General features: G+C 36.5%; 2 protein-coding genes across 2 annotated transcripts in view; both read right to left on the bottom strand.

Moving 5' to 3' along the window:
• Nucleotides 1–2,271: 2,271 nt before the first annotated feature.
• Nucleotides 2,272–15,692, bottom strand: LOC107601531 (adhesion G protein-coupled receptor F4-like). The gene is made up of 15 exons (XM_016293765.1): nt 15,656–15,692; nt 13,328–13,357; nt 12,445–12,545; nt 11,982–12,046; nt 11,744–11,889; nt 11,362–11,559; nt 5,888–6,091; nt 5,611–5,751; nt 5,333–5,508; nt 5,068–5,238; nt 3,578–4,951; nt 3,349–3,390; nt 3,158–3,220; nt 2,955–3,018; nt 2,272–2,824 (listed from the first exon to the last, which is right to left on the bottom strand). Exons 3-15 carry the CDS (start codon nt 12,535–12,537, stop codon nt 2,739–2,741), a joined length of 2,823 nt encoding a protein of 940 aa, XP_016149251.1. The 5' UTR covers nt 12,538–12,545; nt 13,328–13,357; nt 15,656–15,692; the 3' UTR covers nt 2,272–2,738.
• A 2,135-nt stretch (nt 15,693–17,827) lies between these two features.
• Nucleotides 17,828–20,482, bottom strand: part of adgrf6 (adhesion G protein-coupled receptor F6) — a 63,486-nt gene continuing 60,831 nt past the window's right edge. The window contains exon 28 of the mRNA XM_016293646.1: nt 17,828–17,886. Within this exon, the coding sequence (XP_016149132.1) occupies nt 17,828–17,886 (59 nt within the window). The remainder of the gene's footprint in view (nt 17,887–20,482) is intronic.

Here is a 20,482-nt window from a genome sequence, read left to right as displayed (position 1 = left end):
CAGACCGGCCTAAAAATTTAACTTTTAAACCTTTTTGTCATCCTGACAACAAACAGAGTGCTGCATAATGGAGTGCAGCAGAGCACAGTACAATAATTTCAAATACTTGGGGGGACAATTTGGCCATTTCTAATTATTGGGTCTCCCTCAATGTCTCTCTCAAGTGTTGTTTCACTTACACATCTTAAGAAAAAGAGACAAATATGTGGTTTATCCAGACATCATCTCTATGCAGCAGAAAATTCGGTAACACTTTAGAATAGGCAACACTAATTCACTTTTAACTATGACTTTTCCCTCAATAAACTCCTAATTTGCTGCTTATTAATAGTTAATAAGTTAGTTGTTAAGTTTAGGTATGGGGTTGGATTAACAAAGTCATGCAGAATAAGGCATTAATATGTGCTTTATACGTACTAATAAACAGCCAATACGCTAATATGCATGCTAATAAGCAACTAGTTAATAGCGAGAATAGGTCCTTAAAATAAAGTGTTACCGAAAATTCTGATATAATTGATAAAACAGAATAAAATTGCTTTTGATAATCAAGTGATGTAGCCAATCAACATGCACATAAAGAAATACAGAATCATTTAGCATTGCGTAAGTCTTTTTCTTTCTAATGCAGTGGTCAATTAATGCCTTTATTTTATAAAGCATCTGCAGCATTACACATTTTCATTGTAATATTTACTACTGTTGTTGTACAAGAGATCAGCCATGTTCTCAAGAACCTGTTTTTTGAAGGCCTCGTTCTTGTCTTGTTAAAATGTCCGCAAAATTCAATATCTGATTGCCAAAAATAAAACAAATAAAAAACCCAACAACAACAAAAAAATGTATAGAGTATGAGATCAGTACATACAATATAATAAAGCAATAGCACAAGAACAACACGAATATGAGCCAGGCCCAGTTTTTGACAGCTATATCCTGGGTGGGCATTTAGATATCGCTATATTAACTATGCAACTTTATTGCAGTGTTGCTGATATATGTACACTGAATAAAGACCAATCATGCTTTCATGGATAGCCTAGTGCAGTGTTTCCCAACCGGGGTGCCGTCTGTCGAGAGCAGGGGTGCCGTGTAAAAAAATCATTTTTTAATATTTTTAAATGGCTAAAATGTTCAAAAAAGCATCTATTATATAACATCCATTTCTGATGTCACCAATAATTAGAGATGCACCGAAATTTCGGCTGCCGAAAATTAGTTCACCGCTCAGGTTTCACTTTCACGTGATGTGACGCTCTGCGTATTAACCCGCTCTATGCGTGTGTGCTCCGCTCAGTCGCTCCACTCATATACCGTTCATGCTCATCGGAACAGCAAAGTCCACTCAAAAATTGAGCCGACAGGAAACATCGATGTAGTACAGTATTGTTTCTGTCTGCAATAGCCCTACTGTGTTGTAACATGGTGTGGTATATGGAAAACTCTGGTAACGCTGCCCTCTCATTCATTGATCTGCTAACCACTATGTTATGCTCACGTGTCCTCTGATAATAATAGCTTTCTAGGACTAAACATTATTTGGATAATTGGTTAAAAAAAAACCCTATTGTTAGACCTACCTGAAAAACTAAAAAGTTATTTATTTAATTCGAAGGCCTGTCGTTATTTTTTATTTGTGCTATCATCATTCATTTCTTTATTTGTACTTATTTTATTACTGACTGCTTACTTGTCATTTTTTATTCAATTCAAAGTTTGAAATCAAGCTATCTCGTGCTACTGCACCAAAATTAGCCAACTGTAAAATTTAAAAAACACTGAGTGAGCAAAATTTGTGAGATAGCTAGTTATAATGGTAATTAAATCATGTTTACATATGTATAAAAGCCTACATTAAAATCTGTCATATAAATTGGTCTCTTCATTAGAAATTAGCCTACTGATTGCCACCATTGATGGACAACATTTTTTAATAATATTAAAAATATCTGTATGACATTATATTCTGCAGTTCTTCCCTGCTGCACCGAATATCTATACTTTTCAAATTATCATATTGAAGTTAGAAATTCAAATATTGTGACAATTAATTTTGTAGGGTGCCACAAGTTTGTTAAAATTTCCAAAGGGTGCCGCGACTAAAAAAAGGTTGGGAAACACTGGCCTAGTGGACCATAGAATATCATGCTCATTCCCAACAAAATAACCCCCCCCCCCCCCAAATTAAATGAAGATTTAAATGGATTTAGGGGATAAACAAAAAGAACAATAAAAGAACAAGAATAAAAATAATTGATCTGAACAGCAAATTATATTTTTATTTTACAGTATACACCCATTTCATTTTTATTAGTATTCCTAATACACCGAAAATGCAAAATTGAAAAATGCTCTTGTCTCATCGTATTCAATCATAAATTACATGAATTATGTAAATGACAGCACTACTTTCAATTCAAAATGACGTTTGCATCACTGGAAATTGTTGGTCATTTATGTTAGTGTAAAACAATTGTCAAATATTACACATTTAGCTCACTGATCGATATAAATGTTTTCTGTTATAGATCAGTGGTTTAGGTACTGTACTTATCCTTGATAAAATATTAGATGTGTAGATTATAAGCCATTTTTTTATTAATACTTCAGAACATAGAAACACCTCATCCCAGAAATCAGTAGCAGTGCAGTTTACATGTACTTGCAGTGTAGAAAACTTGTTTAGAAAAGGCTGTTTAACATTTAATAAAGTAGACTATAGTTTATGAAGTAGCTGATTATGCATTCATAGTATCTGAGCCACTGGTGCTGTGTGAAGATGTAGCTGCTGAGAGAGCGCTGGCTTCAGACATGTTGTACATATCTGCAAATAGACATTTGCACATTATTTAAATTATTATTGTCTGTTGACCTACTAAAGCTATTTTGACTAAATAAAAGTCTGTATAGTAAAATATGTAAACAATTGTATCCATTTCAATAGTAAGACTTACTTCTTCTCCGCATCCTTTGAAAGAAACCCAGTCCACTTGTAGATGATGGTCCTGCACTAGTACTCTGTAATTTAAAGATTTAAGATATCAGCTGTAAACTGAGCACATCTATCATCTGGTAGCATAACTGAAAGAGTAAAAGCCAACTGTAAGATGTTTAGCAATATCTCATGGATCATATGCATTGTTTTGTTAGTATTTACCCTGGTACGGTTAGAGCTGGTAAGGTTCCTTAGTGACAGTCTTCCTGCCAGAGCCTCACGGATCTGCAACCATATAGGACAAAACGGGTTAAAGCACTGAAGAAGTACTGAATGACCCAAAAATAGTTTCAATAAAATGATTCTGACAAAATGTCTTGTCAAATTGTCATGAAACAAAAATTTATTCATACCTTGCTGTCTAAAAGCGTTCCAAACACCAAAATAAAGAATCCCTGCACAAGTGATACAAATATATGAGGAAATTGTTATAAGTAAATAATACTAGTTGCTGTTCAATTTCATATTAATAACAACAAATAAATATCTTATTTTGCATGATAATACGCTGTTGTGAGGTTTTATAATGGATTGTTAGAATAATAGAATATAATAATTAGTAGTAAGTAAAGAAAGTAGTACCTGCAGTGAATTGAGGAGTGCAAACACCACATGAATGCCTAAGTTTTGTGACAGCATGGTTCCAATGCCAAACCCCCATGTTAGACCAAAGATAGGAGTTAAAATGGCCACACATCTGGCAATGACCACCAGGGCATGTTTCTCATCTGGCTGAGTTGTGGCACCGACTCCTCTCCTCAACATCTTGTACAGAACCACAATCAAAACTACAAGGTTTATGGCTACAATAGTGAGAGCTGGGATCACAAATGCCAACAGGGCCTTTGATTCTAACCAGTTCAGCCAGCATGCATTTCTTTTGGAAATATAATTTTGAGGTCCAGCTGTTGAGGCAACAGTGATGGCCGCTATGAGCAAAGGTGCACCATAACTGACTATGAAGGCGATGGCCATCATTTTGGCCCTTGACATTTGAGACAAGACCATGACTGTACGGTAAAAGAGCAACAGCGCCGACATTAACATCCAGAAGAAAAGAGCCAGGTAAAAAAAGTGCATGAAGAAAACCACTGGACTGCAGCGACCCACTGAGGTTGGCTGTTCTTGTTCTGCGATTGCAGCTCCAATGATAAAACAGATGTTTGCGATCAGCAGGGACACGGCAATGTTGACTATGGAGACATGTCGCATGTAGGATGTGTCATTTCTTGTCATTGGCTTCCACACAATAATCTCGATAATGAGGCACAAAATCAAGCTGGCCATCGAAATAGCTACACCAATGTAAGTTATATAGGCTAAGGCTATATTTTTAATGGAAAATGGTGACATTAAGATTGAAAAGGAAGTTGTGTGGTTGCATTCACATGTAATCTTGCCAGTTTCATTCCCTTTACTTATATAGGGCTTTACTTCACATCCAGTGGAATCCCATGCGTCAAGATTAAAGTTCCAAAAGACACACTGAGGATTTCTCAAAGACTGATTAGTAATGTCAAACGCAAAAGATATGTTGTTAATTGTTCTGTTGTCAATCTTAACTACAACCACATCTCCATTGATGCGCACATCTGATTTGCTACTGTTATTACTACTACTGGTAGTAGTATTACGAGTAGGTAGAATTTTGTCAAGAGTTGTGAAGACTATGATGGTTATAGGGGTGGATATAGGAATCTGTGGAATCTCAATCTCGGTAGATGAGTTTGGCAGGTTTGATATTCCACTATATGAGGTGCTGGTTGTTACAGTTCTATTCAACTCAAGAGATGTTTCATTAATCGTAAAATTGCCATCTGTGAGACGGGCTGTTATGCTCTCAATAGCTTTTAGAAGTGCAGTGCTGGTGTTATCAGTCCTGCTGTTATTGTTCAAATTTTCCCATGAACCAAAGGCCAATTCCGAAACAAGGATATTCACTGTGTTAAGGAAACCCTGGAAATGAAAATCATGTTTAGTAAAAACAATTTTTACAAATATTTTACCACTAAAAATGTTTTAGCCACAATTTGACTGATGTCTTTTGTGCATGCACACTGTAATGTACATACCTCCATCACAAGCTGATTAATGATAATCTTTTGTGAAATATTAGCAACTTTTATAAGTATTTCAACAATTGTTAGGACAGTCACAGGAGACTGTGCTATCTCATCATTATTCTGTTCTGTAGCATTACTAAGCGCAGCCACAAACTCTGGTATGTCCTGCACCACCAAAGCCTAAATTACAAAGTAAATATGAAATGTTAATATCAGAAATATTTTAATTAGACAGTTGATTATTTTTAATTTTTCATAAAAAGATTAAGATTACCTGAACTTCCTTTTCAAGGTCTAAGATAACTTGAAGTATACAGTTTGACTCTTCAGACTTCCATTCACCTGATATACATCTATATTTTATGGTGCCTTCCTTGCCTCTTTCACAGGGCCCTGTTAAAATTTCACCTTCCTTTCCATCTCCAAGCGTTTCATTTTTACAGCTAATCTCTAGAGAAAATATTAGTTTGAAAAATAGTTATTTCTTTCAGACAGCTGAAACAGAAAAACTATGTCAAAGGATACCAAAAAAAACCCTGAAGGTTCACTCACTTTCGATTACTTTGTTAACTGTAACATTTGATCTACCATAGCTGAAACCTTGAAGCGCCCGGTTCTTGAGTTGACATACAAAGGTTTTACTCCCACAATTTCCGTTTTTGATTATATGATTTAACGTGATGCATCCATCCTCTGATTGTATGAAAGAAGTAAATACAATAATTGAAAACACATGAAAACATGCTGAATTGAACAAAGCAATTCACCACAACTGAAAACTCCAGTCAGCAACTTTTGTAAGAATATATCGCCTGTCTGTATGTACAACCTGGAGGTGCCACATCATCATCAGAAGTTGTTTGGGTCCACTCCACACTGTTTTTTTCTTCACAGCATTTCAGTGAAATAGTCTGGTCTTCACACTGGAACTTTCTTTCATTTTGACCCACTATGATATTGGGAAGTGGTTCAATAACAATATCTTGCCATTGAATGTAAGGTATTGTCCTGTCTATGATACATGTGTATCGACCTGCAAATAAAAAAATGCATATATACACAAGTTTATTTATGCATTTATTATTTTCTAAAGCAATACATTAGACTGGTTTACGTAACTGTATTTATTCAATAACTTACCTACAACTTACCTTCAATAACTTACCTACATAGTTGAAAGCAATGTATACATAGGCAGTTATGCTATAGCATCATACTAGTGTAACATCATACTAGGACGAGAAATTGTTTTTGCTAGACCACACTTTGTCATAAAAAGTAAGTGAATGGAATCCAAAATGTCACAAAAGGGACCATTAAAGTTTAATCAAAGTAGTGCCTATGACTTGTGTAAGTTCATACCCTCTGCTGATCTCATTCAGCCAGTTCATTTTATTTAACATCTTAAATTTCGGTCTGCTCATCACACAAAACTTAATTTATCAGATGGAACAAAATCGGTAACACTTTATAATAAGTATACACTAATAAAGTACAGTACATGACATTTCTCACTAGCGAGGTAATAACGGCGCTCATGATTTTATGTGTAATATAGTTTAGCAAAGTAAATTCTACATGACATTTCTCACTAGTAATAACAGCGCTGTTCTTGAAGCAGATGAACTTCATGAACAGTTTCGCTATTAGTAGAGACGCTGCTGCCGAACTCTGAGATGCATGAACACATGCTTAATCTCTTTCTCTCTCTCGCTCTGTGTGTGTGTCTAATAACTAAATTATTAACTACATTAGTGTCCCTCCTCCACATTATATATAAAATTAAAATGGGATAAAGAATAAAAGACTGAAATACCAGAAACAAAATGGTACGACATGTGGTTAGTACACCAAACTACCACCAGCTCACAAATATCAAAATCAAAAGCAAACAAGTGTCCAGACAGCAGGCTTGCTGGAGACAGTGGAGTTGTGAGAAAATTCACTCTTTTTGGGATGATGTCCATGTAGTTATGTCTGAAGTGTTTGGATATAAAATACCTAGAACCCCTTTGTTTCTACTTATGGGGAATATTAAGGGCATAGTACCCAGAAGTGACCAATATTTATGTAAGATTCTTCTTGTGGCTTGAAAATAGACTATAACGAGGAATTGGCTGAAAGATACCACTTTGAATTGTAAACAATGGTTTGGGATTATTTAAGAAATCCTGTTAATGGAGGGATTTACATATAATCTAAAGATGGAAAAAAGTGCTTTCAAAATGGACTGTAAAAAATTATTGATATATAAAAATAATATAAAGACATATTCAGTTAAGTAAAGAGCAATTTTTATAGGAATGGTTAACCTCACCTGTTTGGCCTGTTTTTCTGTGCTTTTATTTTATTTTTTTTATATATAGGTGTATGTGTATTTTTATGCACGCTGTGCAACACATACTAGACATGTTTATGCTATATGTATACTTTTTCTTTTCCCTTCCTGTTAATGTTTTATTTTCATTGTTAAACATGTAAATTAAACGTATTAAAAATAAAAGTAAAAAAAATTAACTGCATTATTCTGCTATCAATGGTTCAAGCCTCCTTTATTCTAAAATTACGTTTTGGAATTAGCAACGGAGGTGTTGGATGAGATGCAAGAAATAAATCCTGCACACAAGAGTGTTTTAAGGACAAAAACCTGATGAATGTCTTGAAATACAACATCTGAACAACGTCTTGAGGGGTGGTAACCGTAGTATAAGTGGAATAATTGACTCCAGTCCATTGAATTATTAGAAAATAATGCACACCAGAGGTTTAACATTTTTGTGTCGTGGTCGCATCACCATCAACACAACACAAGCATGCTGCTGTAGTAAAGCTGCAGCTTTGTCTAAAAATGACATGGTAACACTTTAAAATAGGTAACACTTATTCACTATTAACGTCTCGGTTACGTATGGTAACCCTCGTTCCCTGAAGGAGGGAACGGAGACGTCACGTTGGATGACCGACGAAATTGGGATCTCGCTTAGAGGGACCAATCTACTTCGAGTGTAAACTAAACGAGCCAATGCACATTGGCATGCGATTATTGCATCCAGCTGCTGCTGATCACAGCGTGAGTATAAGTAGGCAGCAGATGCAGCGCATATTCAGGTTTTCGCTGAGGAGCCGAGCTGGTGACCCGGCCGCTCAGCGGTGGTACAGGAGCTGTGGCGACGGGACGTGACCTTCAGGGAACGAGGGTTACCATACGTAACCGAGACGTTCCCTTTCAGTCAGTCACTCTCGACGTCACGTCGGATGACCGACGAAATTGGGATCCTACCGAAGGGCCACAGCTACTGCCCCTTCCAGTGTCCTGTGGAAGCCACCTGCGCCCCTACTTTTTGGCGTAGGCCAGGGCTTCTTCACAAGAGGACCAGCTACTGCTGCTATGGCACTACCCAATGAGTAAGACTGGATAACACTGGGAAAACGTACCCGTTCTACTTGGAACAGGGGCGTTACGGAAGCTCGAACCTTCCCGAAGGAGGTTTTGGAAGCAATACACATATGGACATCCCTTAGGTGCATATGGAAGAATGATTGAATCCTCTTGGAATGGCAGAAGTCTGCCGGGGAAACAAGCCTCTGAAACTGTTTCAGTGGGACCACCATCCTGTTCTTACCGAGTCCCCTCCATACCAGGAAAAGAGATCCTCTGCATCCGGGAAAGTTTGCTCTTTTCCCAGTTGACCCGAAGGCCCAACAGGCTGAGGTGTGAGAGCACCAAATCCCTGTGTTCGCACAACTGATCCTGAGACTGCTTCGTCGAGGTAGTTGAGAATGCGAATGCTCTGTTCTCTCAAGGGAACAAGGGGTACCTCCGCAACTTACGTGAAGACACGGGGCAACAGGGACAGCCCGGAGGGCAGGACCTCGTACTGATATGCTCGTCCTTCGGACGCGAACCGCAGCAATGGTCTGGGGTGCGGAAGGGTCGACACATGAAGTACGCATCCTTCAGGTCGACCGCTGCTAACCAATCTCAGGGACGGATGTTCCTGCGTCAACATCATGAACGGTAACCGGTGAAGGGCCTGGTTCAAGACACGCAGGTCCATGATTGGTCGTAACCCACCGCCTATCTTGGGTACAATGAAGTTGGAGCTGTAAAACCCCGTCTTCATATCGGCTGGAGGGACCGGCTCAATCGCATCCTTCACCAGTAGGACTGCGACCTCCGCCCGCAAAACAGGACCATCGGCCGCCCCCTTTGCAGGTAACGGAGCCGGTCCGCAGCTCCGAGATGGTCATATCCCCGCAATGGGAGCATGAGTCATCCACGAAAGCCACCTCAGCGTGCTTCATGCCCAGGTACGAGAGGCAGCGATTGTGACCATCACCCAGCGCCAGGTAACGACCGCATCCAAAAACGCCCGGGTGATACGTTGTCTATAGCAAGACTATAGCAAGTGCAGCCTGATGTGTGCAACCCACTCAACACGGGAAACCACCACAGCTGAAGCGCCGTCCGCCAACACGAAGAGCTCTCTAAGAGCGCGCTGAACTCGTTCAGTCTTCAGTAGAGTAGTCAGGAGCAGAACGATGTGATCGCTCGGCTCCGAAGCGAAAAGCTGAATATGCGCTGCATCTGCTGCCTACTTATACTCACGCTGTGATCAGCAGCAGCTGGATGCAATAATCGCATGCCAATGTGCATTGGCTCGTTTAGTTTACACTCGAAGTAGATTGGTCCCTCTAAGCGAGATCCCAATTTCGTCGGTCATCCGACGTGACGTCGAGAGTGACCGACTGAAAGGGAACTACGACTTTTCCCTCAATAAATTCCTAATTTGCTGCTTATAAATAGTTAGTAAGGTAGTTGTTAAGTTTAGGTATTGGGTAGGATTAAAGATGTAGGCATTAATATGTGCTTATTTAGTACTAATAAATGGCTAATATTCTAGTAATATGCATGCAAATAAGCAACTAGTTAAGAGACCCTAAAATAAAGTGTTACCAATGATATTATTTGTGGACACGTTCAAGACGTCTAAAAATTACTTCTTTATATTGTAATTGGAGTTGCTGTCAAGTCAGCATCGGTGCATAAGACAGCAATGTACAGTATAAGACCAGAGCCATTTTTAACGAAGTATAAATCTAAGAAATTAAATGTGTATCAGTATATTAGATCTGTGAAACAATGTCTCTTGGGACATGGCGACAACACACTAATAACGCAACTCAACCAGGTCTTGCCCCCTCTTACTTTTCTTACATATGCCTTGGGCGGGATTTATTTAAATGTGGGATATTGTGATATGTACTTTCCTGGAAGAAAACTCACAGCTGAAATCAAGATGTTTGAAGGAGTTGAAACGGTGCTGCGGACTACAGTGCTTTGTAACTTTGCAGATCTTTTTCAAGCAAAAAAAGCAACATTACGCACAGTTAAAAGTGTAAAAAAAAAAGCATAATAGGACCCCTTTTTTAAAAAAAAAAGTAATCTATTGAAAAAATGATCTGAACTTGATAAATCTGTAAAAAAACAAAGATTTATATTTTAGATGGAAAATTCTTTTTGCTTTAGTATGCTGTACTATTAACAAATATATATATATATATATATATATATATATATATAAACATATATGAACAAAATAATAAAAATAACCAACATGACACTGAGTTATCTGGTAAGTCTGTGCACACTGGGAAACAGATTTGATCAAATATAGATGAAGTAATGCTAATTATATGCAGTAAACAATATGACATTAAAACTTACTGTACAACTTTAAACTTAAAATTAAATTGAGCTTGCGTTTGTCTCTGCTTCAAAAACTTATGAAAACAGAAAAAAACGTATAGGTCCCTGTTTAAAATGTAAAGTATTGGCAGATATATCAGCCTTGGCAATGTAACGGTCAAATACTACTTTTCGCCACGACAATTAAAACATTGAAGGATTATGCTATGATACTGTCATGATGTGGGTTTTTTTCGCATCTCATTTTGTAGTCTGATTGCTCAGATCCCTAGTCACTTTCACTGTATGGAAAAGAGTGGTCAACATTTCTTATTTTGTGCTCCACGGAAGAAAGAAAAGTTTGGAACAACATAAGAGTGGGTAAATGAGGACCATAACTCAGTGAATACATAGTCTAAGTTGATTATAAGCTAGAGCAATTAAACAAGCCTCATGTTTTAATTATATTCAAGTATAGTGGAAGCAGACCTTATAAACAAAGGTAGACGGTTCCATAGATTTGGGCCAGCTAGCACAACAGCTTTAATCTTGACTTTACAGGGACAGTCAACATGTAAGATATCGTTGATAGGACAAAGATATGTGTGACTCACCTCTGTCATGCACACTGACGCTCTTCACAGTGAGAGTGCTACTGTCAGACGAAATAAAGTATTTATTGGTGTTTAGTGGAGGATCTTCGTCATTCACTGTCCATCTCATTGTACCCTCAACAGAATCTGGGCGTATGCATTTTAGCACCATATTTTGCTCAGGATACCATTTTTCTGCAGTGGACAGGTTCCTTTGTTCTGAAAGTAAAGTCCACAAACCATATTTTACCTTTTTTATATTTAGTATGGATTTGCTGGTTCTTTAACATTTCAAAGTAATATTAATGCTTATAACAAACCAGAATTTTGTAAGCAACAGATTGTAATCAATAAAAAAAGATGATCAAATTAAGAAAAAAAAAGTAAGATTAAATAGCCTTACCACTTTCAGCAAAAGCATTCACAGCTACAGTGAATCCTTCTCTTATGAGAGTGTTGCCGACCTGTTTGTTTGCCTCTGCAAATTCAGGGCTGTTGGGGCTGCTGGTTGTTGATTCAAATTCATAGTCTGCTATAATGCTACCAGGCCTATGGAGCAACACAAACCACAACAATGAGAACGCACTGTTTTAACACAAGAGGTAAGAAACAAAATCAACCTTTTAAGTGAAAGACCTTACCTAAAACGAGTAACTTTTACGGAACCTTTTTTATAGACAGGCACATTTTTGTAACTTTCTTCAATCTGTACAGAATAACAAATGTACATTAGGAAGTTTACATTACCTATGATAAAACTGAAATAAAGGTATGTCATTTTCAAGATGAATTACTCTATGGTAAGAGCCAAAGATGACACCTGAGCTTACAGAAAATGATATTTGGGCTGCTTTACTGTCAATAAACAGACTGTATCTTTATTGACTGTTAATTATTTATCTAATGTGATTTAGAATGACAATAATTCAATTATCCTCAGGAAACACAAGAAAGATTAAGTAAAATAAACATATTTGCCCAAAAAAACTAAAAACTAAAAAGGTATACTCTGTATTACAAACCTTATAATTATCACTTGCACAGTATTTGTTAAATTAAGCTTAATCAGTATTTTTTTTCTTTACAAAAAATGAAACTACTCACTGCTGATTCAATTTTACTGGCATAGCGTGTGAACATCTCATCTTTGTTGTTGTTGAGACTGGTATCAAAAACGTCTTCTAGTCTCACTGACATTTGAAGAACTGTTAAAAAAAGTACATTTATTCATCTGTTTCAGTCATATGACTTTTTTCAATCTTCCGCCATATTTATGACCAACAGCAGGGCAAAGTAGAATCTGCTCATGTTCATGAAAATGTTAGCTGAATGGAAATGTCATATGACTGTAATTGCTTTATAGAACAATTAATAATAATACAGTATAATAATAATACAATATCAAATATTAAGGCCTGTTCACACCAAGAACGATAATTATAAATATATAAATATGCAACAAATGTACTTTTTATGAACTAAGTTCTGTGCAAAATTAGTACTTGACTTCAAAGAGTTGACGGTACTCATATAAAAATTTAATAAATTTAAATCATTGGTAATTTAATAAATTTAAAGCAAAAAATCTCTGTTATATGCCTTGTCATTATATTGGTTTTGTGTGTGTGTTTTTTTTTAAAATAATTACTTCATTACAGATGGGGCTGATATGAAAATGTAAAGATATCATCAATAACTTCAAACTTGCAATAACTGTAAAAAGGATCTATTACACGTGAGTAGTCATCAAATACATTGTGTGGTATGTCATTTTTTTGTTTGTTTTACATTACATACCACATGTTGTTGCAGAAAATTACTTAAAAAAATAACATTGCAGCTAAAATCTGTGTTGAATTAGTACTTCACTTTATTACTGTAGATGGGACTGATGTCAGAATTTATCATTCTAATAACTGTAAAAAGGTAATATAAGTGTCGTCATCAAATACATTTTCTGGTATATCAGTTTTTTAACAGTACATACCTGTTGTAGGTTTTGCTACTGGTATTACTGCTGAAAAAAGAACCAAATAAACCTTTTCATTTTAAAATGTAATATTTATAATTGTAAAATGCAGTTTATTTATTAAAAAGATGACATTAACAATCAAATTTGAAAAATTTGTCACAATTCTCACTATTAACAAACCATTAATTATGACGTTTGCCTCAATACATTCCTAATTTGCTGCTTATTAATAGTTAGTAAGGTAGTTGTTAAGTTTGGGTATTGGCTAGGATTAAGGATGTAGAATATGGTCATGCAGAATAAGTGCTTTACAAATACTAATAAACAGCCAATATGTGAATAATAGGCATGCTATAAGCAAGCAACTAGTTAATAGTGAGAATTGGTCCCTATACTAAAGTGTTACCAAACTTATAGCAGTTAAAGGTACACTAAGTAATTAAATATTCATATTTTGCTACCTATATTTTGTCCTCTTAAATAAATAAATTTTGTGGTATATCAGTTTTTTATCAGTACAAACCTGTTATGTTTGTAACTGTTCTTGTAATAGTAGTAGGTATTGTAATGGTTGTGGTGGTTGTTGTAGTAGTTGTATTGGTTGTTGTAGATGGTGTAGTAGGTTTTGTAGTTGTAGTGGTTGTTGTAGATGGTGTAGTAGTAGTATGTGTTGTAGTTGTATTGGTTGTAGTAGATGGTGTAGTAGTTGGTGTAGTTGTAGTGGTTGCTGTAGATGGTGTAGTAGTAGTAGTATTAGGTGTTGTAGTTGTAGTGGTTGTTGTAGATGGTGTAGTAGTAGTAGAAGGTGTTGTAGTTGTATTGGTTGTAGTAGATGGTGTAGTTGTAGTGGTTGTTGTATATGGTGTAGTAGTAGTAGTAGTATTAGGTGTTGTAGTTGTATTGGTTGTTGTAGATGGTGTAGTAGGTGTTGGTGGTGCTGGTGGCAATGAAAACAAAACTTATCAGATCAATCAAAACAAAAAAAGAAAAGAATATGGTTCCACTATATGAACACTTAACATTAGTATCACAATGGTTTTTAAATGTAATCAAGAAATGAGTTTGTTGCAGTGAATCCATCCAGACATGAGCAATTGTAACTTCCAATTTCATTTGTGCAGGTAGAATTTAGACCATATACAGATGGACTGAACAGACATTCATCTGGTGGAAAACCCAAATTATATAAAAAATATTTTTTAAAAAACCATAATGTATGCAAACACCAAAACTACAAACACATCTGATATCTCTCAACATTATTCTATACAAGGAAGCAGAAAATACATGTGTCTTGGTTGAATCTATAACCCCTCCGCCCCCATTTTTTCTGAATCAATTTAAAGGCACAATATGTAAGATTTTTTTATTAAAATATCCAAAAACCACTAGAACAGTGTTATATATTTTGCTGACTTGTGCACTTACATTATCCCAAATGTTTCGAAGAATGTTTAAATACAGAGCAATTTTAAAGTGACACGGACCGTGTCCATAGTGTCATTGTGTCGCCTGCCAATGACGTCATACACCCTCGATTTCCAGTTTTGTTTTGTAGAAAACATGGAAACACCAAAGATGCTTTAATATGTTGTGCATTTTATTAGACCGCACAGAGTAGCATAATAACAGAACTTTCAAATGTATCTAGTATGATAAAACAGCGCTGCTTTTTTCCCCCCACATACACACGACCGGAAGGAGCGGAAGCGGTCGACTGTGGCATAATAAAAGCTCTGCTGCTTTCGAGCCGTGTGTCACGCTCGTCCAGCGGCCTCGTTTCGCTTTGATGGCTTTCAGCCTCACCCTGCTTCATTCTACTACGTTAGTAAATCATTAGCTCATCCATGAACATGATTTCTGCCCGAGTCCCGTCGGATTGCATCGGCTGTGGGGATGAAGACCACAACTCCCATGATTCCACACTCAGTCACGGCCTTTGCCTCTTTGTTTATTTTGAATAGGCGCCCTCCAGCGGTGAAAATTACATTTTGTGCTTTAAGAAATCTTTGCATTTATAACTTAATGAATTGCATGATGCCAACTATCAAATTTATCTTAAAAATAAATAAATAAATAAATAAATAATGTTTTCTACTAAAGTCTGTGTAAAATAGTTTGAAGTAGTTCACTTCAAAATGTAAAAATGTCATTACTTGTACATGTAAAATTTTATTTATTTAAAAAAAAGATAAAGCCAACAATCAACTTTAAGCTTAAATTACTGTACATGAGACTTATATCAAAATGTATAATTCTAATAACTGTAAAAAGGCTATCTTATAAGTTTGTTGTCATCAAATACATTTTGTGGTATATATAGTATTTTTTAACAGAACATACCTGTTGTTGTAAGTGTAGGTATTGTTACAGCTGTTGTTGGTGGTTCTGCAGAAAAAATATATTTTTTTTTAGAAAAGAACCAAATTAACTTTTATCATTTTAAATACAAGTTATATTTAAATGTATTTATTAAAAAGATGACACTAACAATAAAAAAAGGCGTTCGAGCGTACGACGTAGGCGTAGCAGAAGGCGTGATGTAAGCTCCGGGGAGAATAGTGTAGTCTCGCGAGAACCAAGTTTTGTTTACAGCACAGGGAAACCACGTGAACTACATCTGTAGTTTGTGCCGTCGCCGCTGCAGCCTCCTCCATCTCGCGGAGTTCCTGGTCAGTATACTCTGGTTCAAACAAATATGGCTGAGCAAAAAACTCATTCTCCTCTAGCCTTATATCGAAATCCTCTGATATTTTTGCTTTCTCCTCTGTGCTTCCGTGTTCGTCACTCTCTCCCCGGAGCTTACGTTGTGCCTTCTGCTATGCCTACATCATACGCTCGAATGCCTTGTTGTGAACACTCCTGCTTGAGCGACCTGAAGCTGGAGAATACTGTTTATACATTTTATTTAAAAAAATCTATATTTTTCTTACACTAACGCATCGTTTCGCTTCAGAAGGCCTTTATTAACACACCGGAGCCATGTGGAGTAGTTTTATGATGGATGGATGCACTTTTTTTTGGGGCTTCAAAAACAGGTGCATCATTCACTGCCATTATACAGCTTGGAAGAGCCAGGACATTTTTAAATATAACTGCGATTATTTATGTCTGAAAGAGGAATGTCAGATACGCCTAGGATGCCCTGAGGGTGAGTAAATAATGGGTTTATTTTCATTTTTGGGTGAACTATCCCTTTAAAGGTAAACTAAGTTTTTAAATGTTTATATTTTTTTACCTATATTTTGTCCTCCTAAGCAACAAATGCATTTTGTGGTATATCAGGCTTTTTACAGTACATGACTAGTGATTGTAACTGTTGTAGCTGTAGGTGTTGTTACAGCTGTTATTGGTGGTACCGCAGAAAAAAAAAAACTAAATGTTTGTCTAAAAAGTTTTAGAATTGTACAATGCAATATTTGTCATTGCAAAATGCAATTTATTTCTTAAAAAGATGACACCAACAGTCAAAAACAAAACAACAAAAACTTACAAATTTCAACAGTTAAAGGTGCACATATTTTGCAACAAATATATATAAGTTAATGATGTTTGGGCAAAGTCCAGAGTTTCAGGTAAGTCCGTCTAAAGCTTATGTGTATTAACTTAAACTGCAAGATCAATGCAAAGATGTTCAAAAAGGAGGACATATCCTAACCCGTTTTTAATTGCTACTGATCATTGGTCATTTTTTCTTAATAATAGCACTGAATGTTAATTGTTTATTTGGCTGCACATAAAAAAAACACTTGCAAAGCTTCTTCATGATAAAACACATGAACTGAAATTAAAAACCATTAATGGGAAAATATTGAACTCTGAATAAATATGATCTCTTTAAGCAACAGACCTTAATCAATTTAATACTAACATTTACATCTTTTAGCAACACCTCATATTTTGTTTTTGAATACACATATATTGGTAATGTTACTGTTGACACTGAATTAACCAAAAGAAAAAACAAACTAACAAAACAAACTATAAGCCTCTCACTCTACCTTTTCTTTGTCATGATTTGGTCCTATAAGCATTAGCTGTAACTCATTCTTTGGCATCTTTATAATAGAATACTTCATTTACAAAGAACGAAATCCAAAATCATGTGAATACACAATAAACACAAAACTGATTACAGAATGTACCTGTACATGAGACTTATATCAAAATGTATAATTCTAATAACTGTAAAAAGGCTATCTTATAAGTTTGTTGTCATCAAATACATTTTGTGGTATATAAGTATTTTTTAATAGAACATACCTGTTGTTGTAAGTGTAGGTATTGTTACAGCTGTTGTTGGTGGTACTGCAGAAAAAATAAAAAAATTAGAAAAGAACCAATTGAACTTTTATAATTTTAAATAAAAGTAATATTTAAATGTATTTATTAAAAAGATGACACTAAAAAAAATAAATAAATAAAAAATCAGTTAAAAGGATAGTTCACCCAAAAAAAAAGGCTATCTTATAAGTTTGTTGTCATCAAATACATTTTGTGGTATATAAGTATTTTTTAATAGAACATACCTGTTGTTGTAAGTGTAGGTATTGTTACAGCTGTTGTTGGTGGTACTGCAGAAAAAATAAAAAAATTAGAAAAGAACCAATTGAACTTTTATAATTTTAAATAAAAGTAATATTTAAATGTATTTATTAAAAAGATGACACTAAAAAAAATAAATAAATAAAAAATCAGTTAAAAGGATAGTTCACCCAAAAATGTAAATTATCCAATGATTTACTCACCCTCAGGGGATCCTAGGCATATCTGACATTCCTCTTCAGACGAATCCAATCGGAGTTATATTAAAGGGGTCATATGATGCTTTTTTAAAGATAATTATTTTGTGTATTTGGTGTAACAGAATATGTTGACATGCTTTAATGTTCAAAAAACACATTCTTTTTCAAATACTGTACATTATTGTAGGTCCTCTATGCCCCGCCTCTCTCAAACGTTTCGTTTTCTACAAAGTCCCTCCTTCCAACAAGCGCAGTCTGCTCTGATTGGCCAGCTGACCCAGTGCATTGTGATTGGCCGAACACCGCAAGCACTCGTCGTAAATGTAACGCCCCTTACCATAATCGCGAGCTTCATCTTTCAAAATAAATGTAAAGACAGAGCCCGAAAGGGGAACAGAGTCATGTGACAGACACAGTGATGAAGCTGGTATGTGTACAGTACACAAGCCATGGTTAAGACAGCTGACTCCACTGATACCTCTTCTCCTAGGGTAACGAAACGGTCGTCCATAAAATGCATTGCTGTTCTGTTGTAAGTAATCTTAAAGATTCCTAAATGCATCTATTTTCGGAAGGCAAAGTAAAGTGCTTTTGCTTTCGCCTAAAAACACACAGCATCTCCCTGACATGGCTGCTTCAACACTAACTGCGGTTACTGAAACCACACCTTCTTTCTTTGCGTGAACATTTGGGCAGCATTATGCTAATATTTCCACATAGTGAGGTAGATATGTGGGGGCGTGTTAGAACGAGCCGTTTTAGGGGGGCGTGGCAGAGTCTTAACTTTGATAAAGAATATCTCTTTGGTTTTGAGACTTAAGTCTTTGCAACTTCAGGGATCTTATCTATGCACAATCAGCTTGTAACACTCCAAAGAGAAAGTCAAATTTGAATTCGCATCATATGACCCCTTTAAAAATTGTCCTGTCTCTTCCAAGCTGTATAATGGCAGTGAATGGTGCCCCTGTTTTTGAAGCTGAAAAAAGTGCATCCATCCATCATAAAACTACTACACACGGCTTTGGGGTGTTAATAAAGGCCTTCTGAAGCAAAACGATGCGTTAGTGTAAGAAAAATATTGTTTAAAATTTTTTTTATTAACTGTAATCTCCAGCTTCCGGTCGCTCAAGCAGGCGCATTTCCGACAAGGCGTTCGAGCGTACGACGTAGGCGTAGCAGAAGGCGTGAGGTAAGCTCCAGGGAGAATAGTGTACAGGTGCATCTCAATAAATTAGAATGTCGTGGAAAAGTTAATTTATTTCAGTAATTCAACAAAAATTGTGAAACTCATGTATTAAATAAATTCAGTGCACACAGAGTGAAGTAGTTTAAGTCTTTGGTTCTTTTGATTGTGATGATTTTGGCTCACATTTAACAAAAACCCACCAATTCACTATCTCAACAAATTAGAATATGGTGACATGCCAATCAGCTAATCAACTCAAAACACCTGCAAAGGTTTCCTGAGCCTTCAAAACATTTTTGCTTTCTCCTCTGGGCTTCCACGTTCGTCACTCTCTCCCCGGAGCTTACGTTGTGCCTTCTGCTATGCCTACATCATACGCTCGAATGCCTTGTTGTGAACACTCCTGCTTGAGCGACCTGAAGCTGGAGAATACAGTTTATACGTTTTATAAAAAAAATCTATATTTTTCTTACACTAACGCATCGTTTCGCTTCAGAAAGCCTTTATTAACACCCCGGAGCCGTGTGGAGTAGTTTTATGATGGATGGATGCACATTTTTTTTTCGCTTCAAAACCAGGCGCACCATTCACTGCCATTATACAGCTTAGAAGAGCCAGGACATTTTTAAATATAACTGCGATTATTTATGTCTGAAAGAGGAATGTCAGATACGCCTAGGATGCCCTGAGGGTGAGTAAATCATGGGTTTATTTTAATTTTTGGGTGAACTATCCCTTTAAAGGTAAACTAAGTTTTTAAATGTTTATATTTTGTTACCTATATTTTGTCCTCCTAAGCAACAAATGCATTTTGTGGTATATCAGGTTTTTTACAGTACATAACTAGTGATGTTGTAATGTCTCGGTTACGTATATAACCCTCGTTCCCTGAAGGAGGGAACGTAGACGTCACGTCGGAGGACCGACGAATTGGGATCTCGCTTAGAGGGACCAATCTACTTAGAGTGTAAACTAAACGAGCCAATGCACATTGGCATGCGATTATTGCATCCAGCTGCTGCTGATCACAGCGTGAGTATAAGTAGGCAGCAGGTGCAGCACATATTCAGGTTTTCGCTGAGGAGCCGAGCCGGTGACCCGGCCGCTCAGCGGTGGTACAGGAGCTGTGGCGACGGGACGTGACGTATCCGTTCCCTCCTTCAGGGAACGAGGGTTACATACGTAACCGAGACGTTCCCTTTCAGTCGGTCACTCTTGACGTCACGTCGGAGGACCGAC

The sequence above is a fragment of the Sinocyclocheilus grahami genome, unplaced genomic scaffold (assembly GCF_001515645.1).
Source record: "Sinocyclocheilus grahami isolate Dianchi unplaced genomic scaffold, SAMN03320097.WGS_v1.1 scaffold306.1, whole genome shotgun sequence".
In the NCBI taxonomy this organism is placed as follows: Eukaryota; Metazoa; Chordata; class Actinopteri; order Cypriniformes; family Cyprinidae; genus Sinocyclocheilus; species Sinocyclocheilus grahami.
This window is presented reverse-complemented; position numbering and strand designations above follow the sequence as displayed.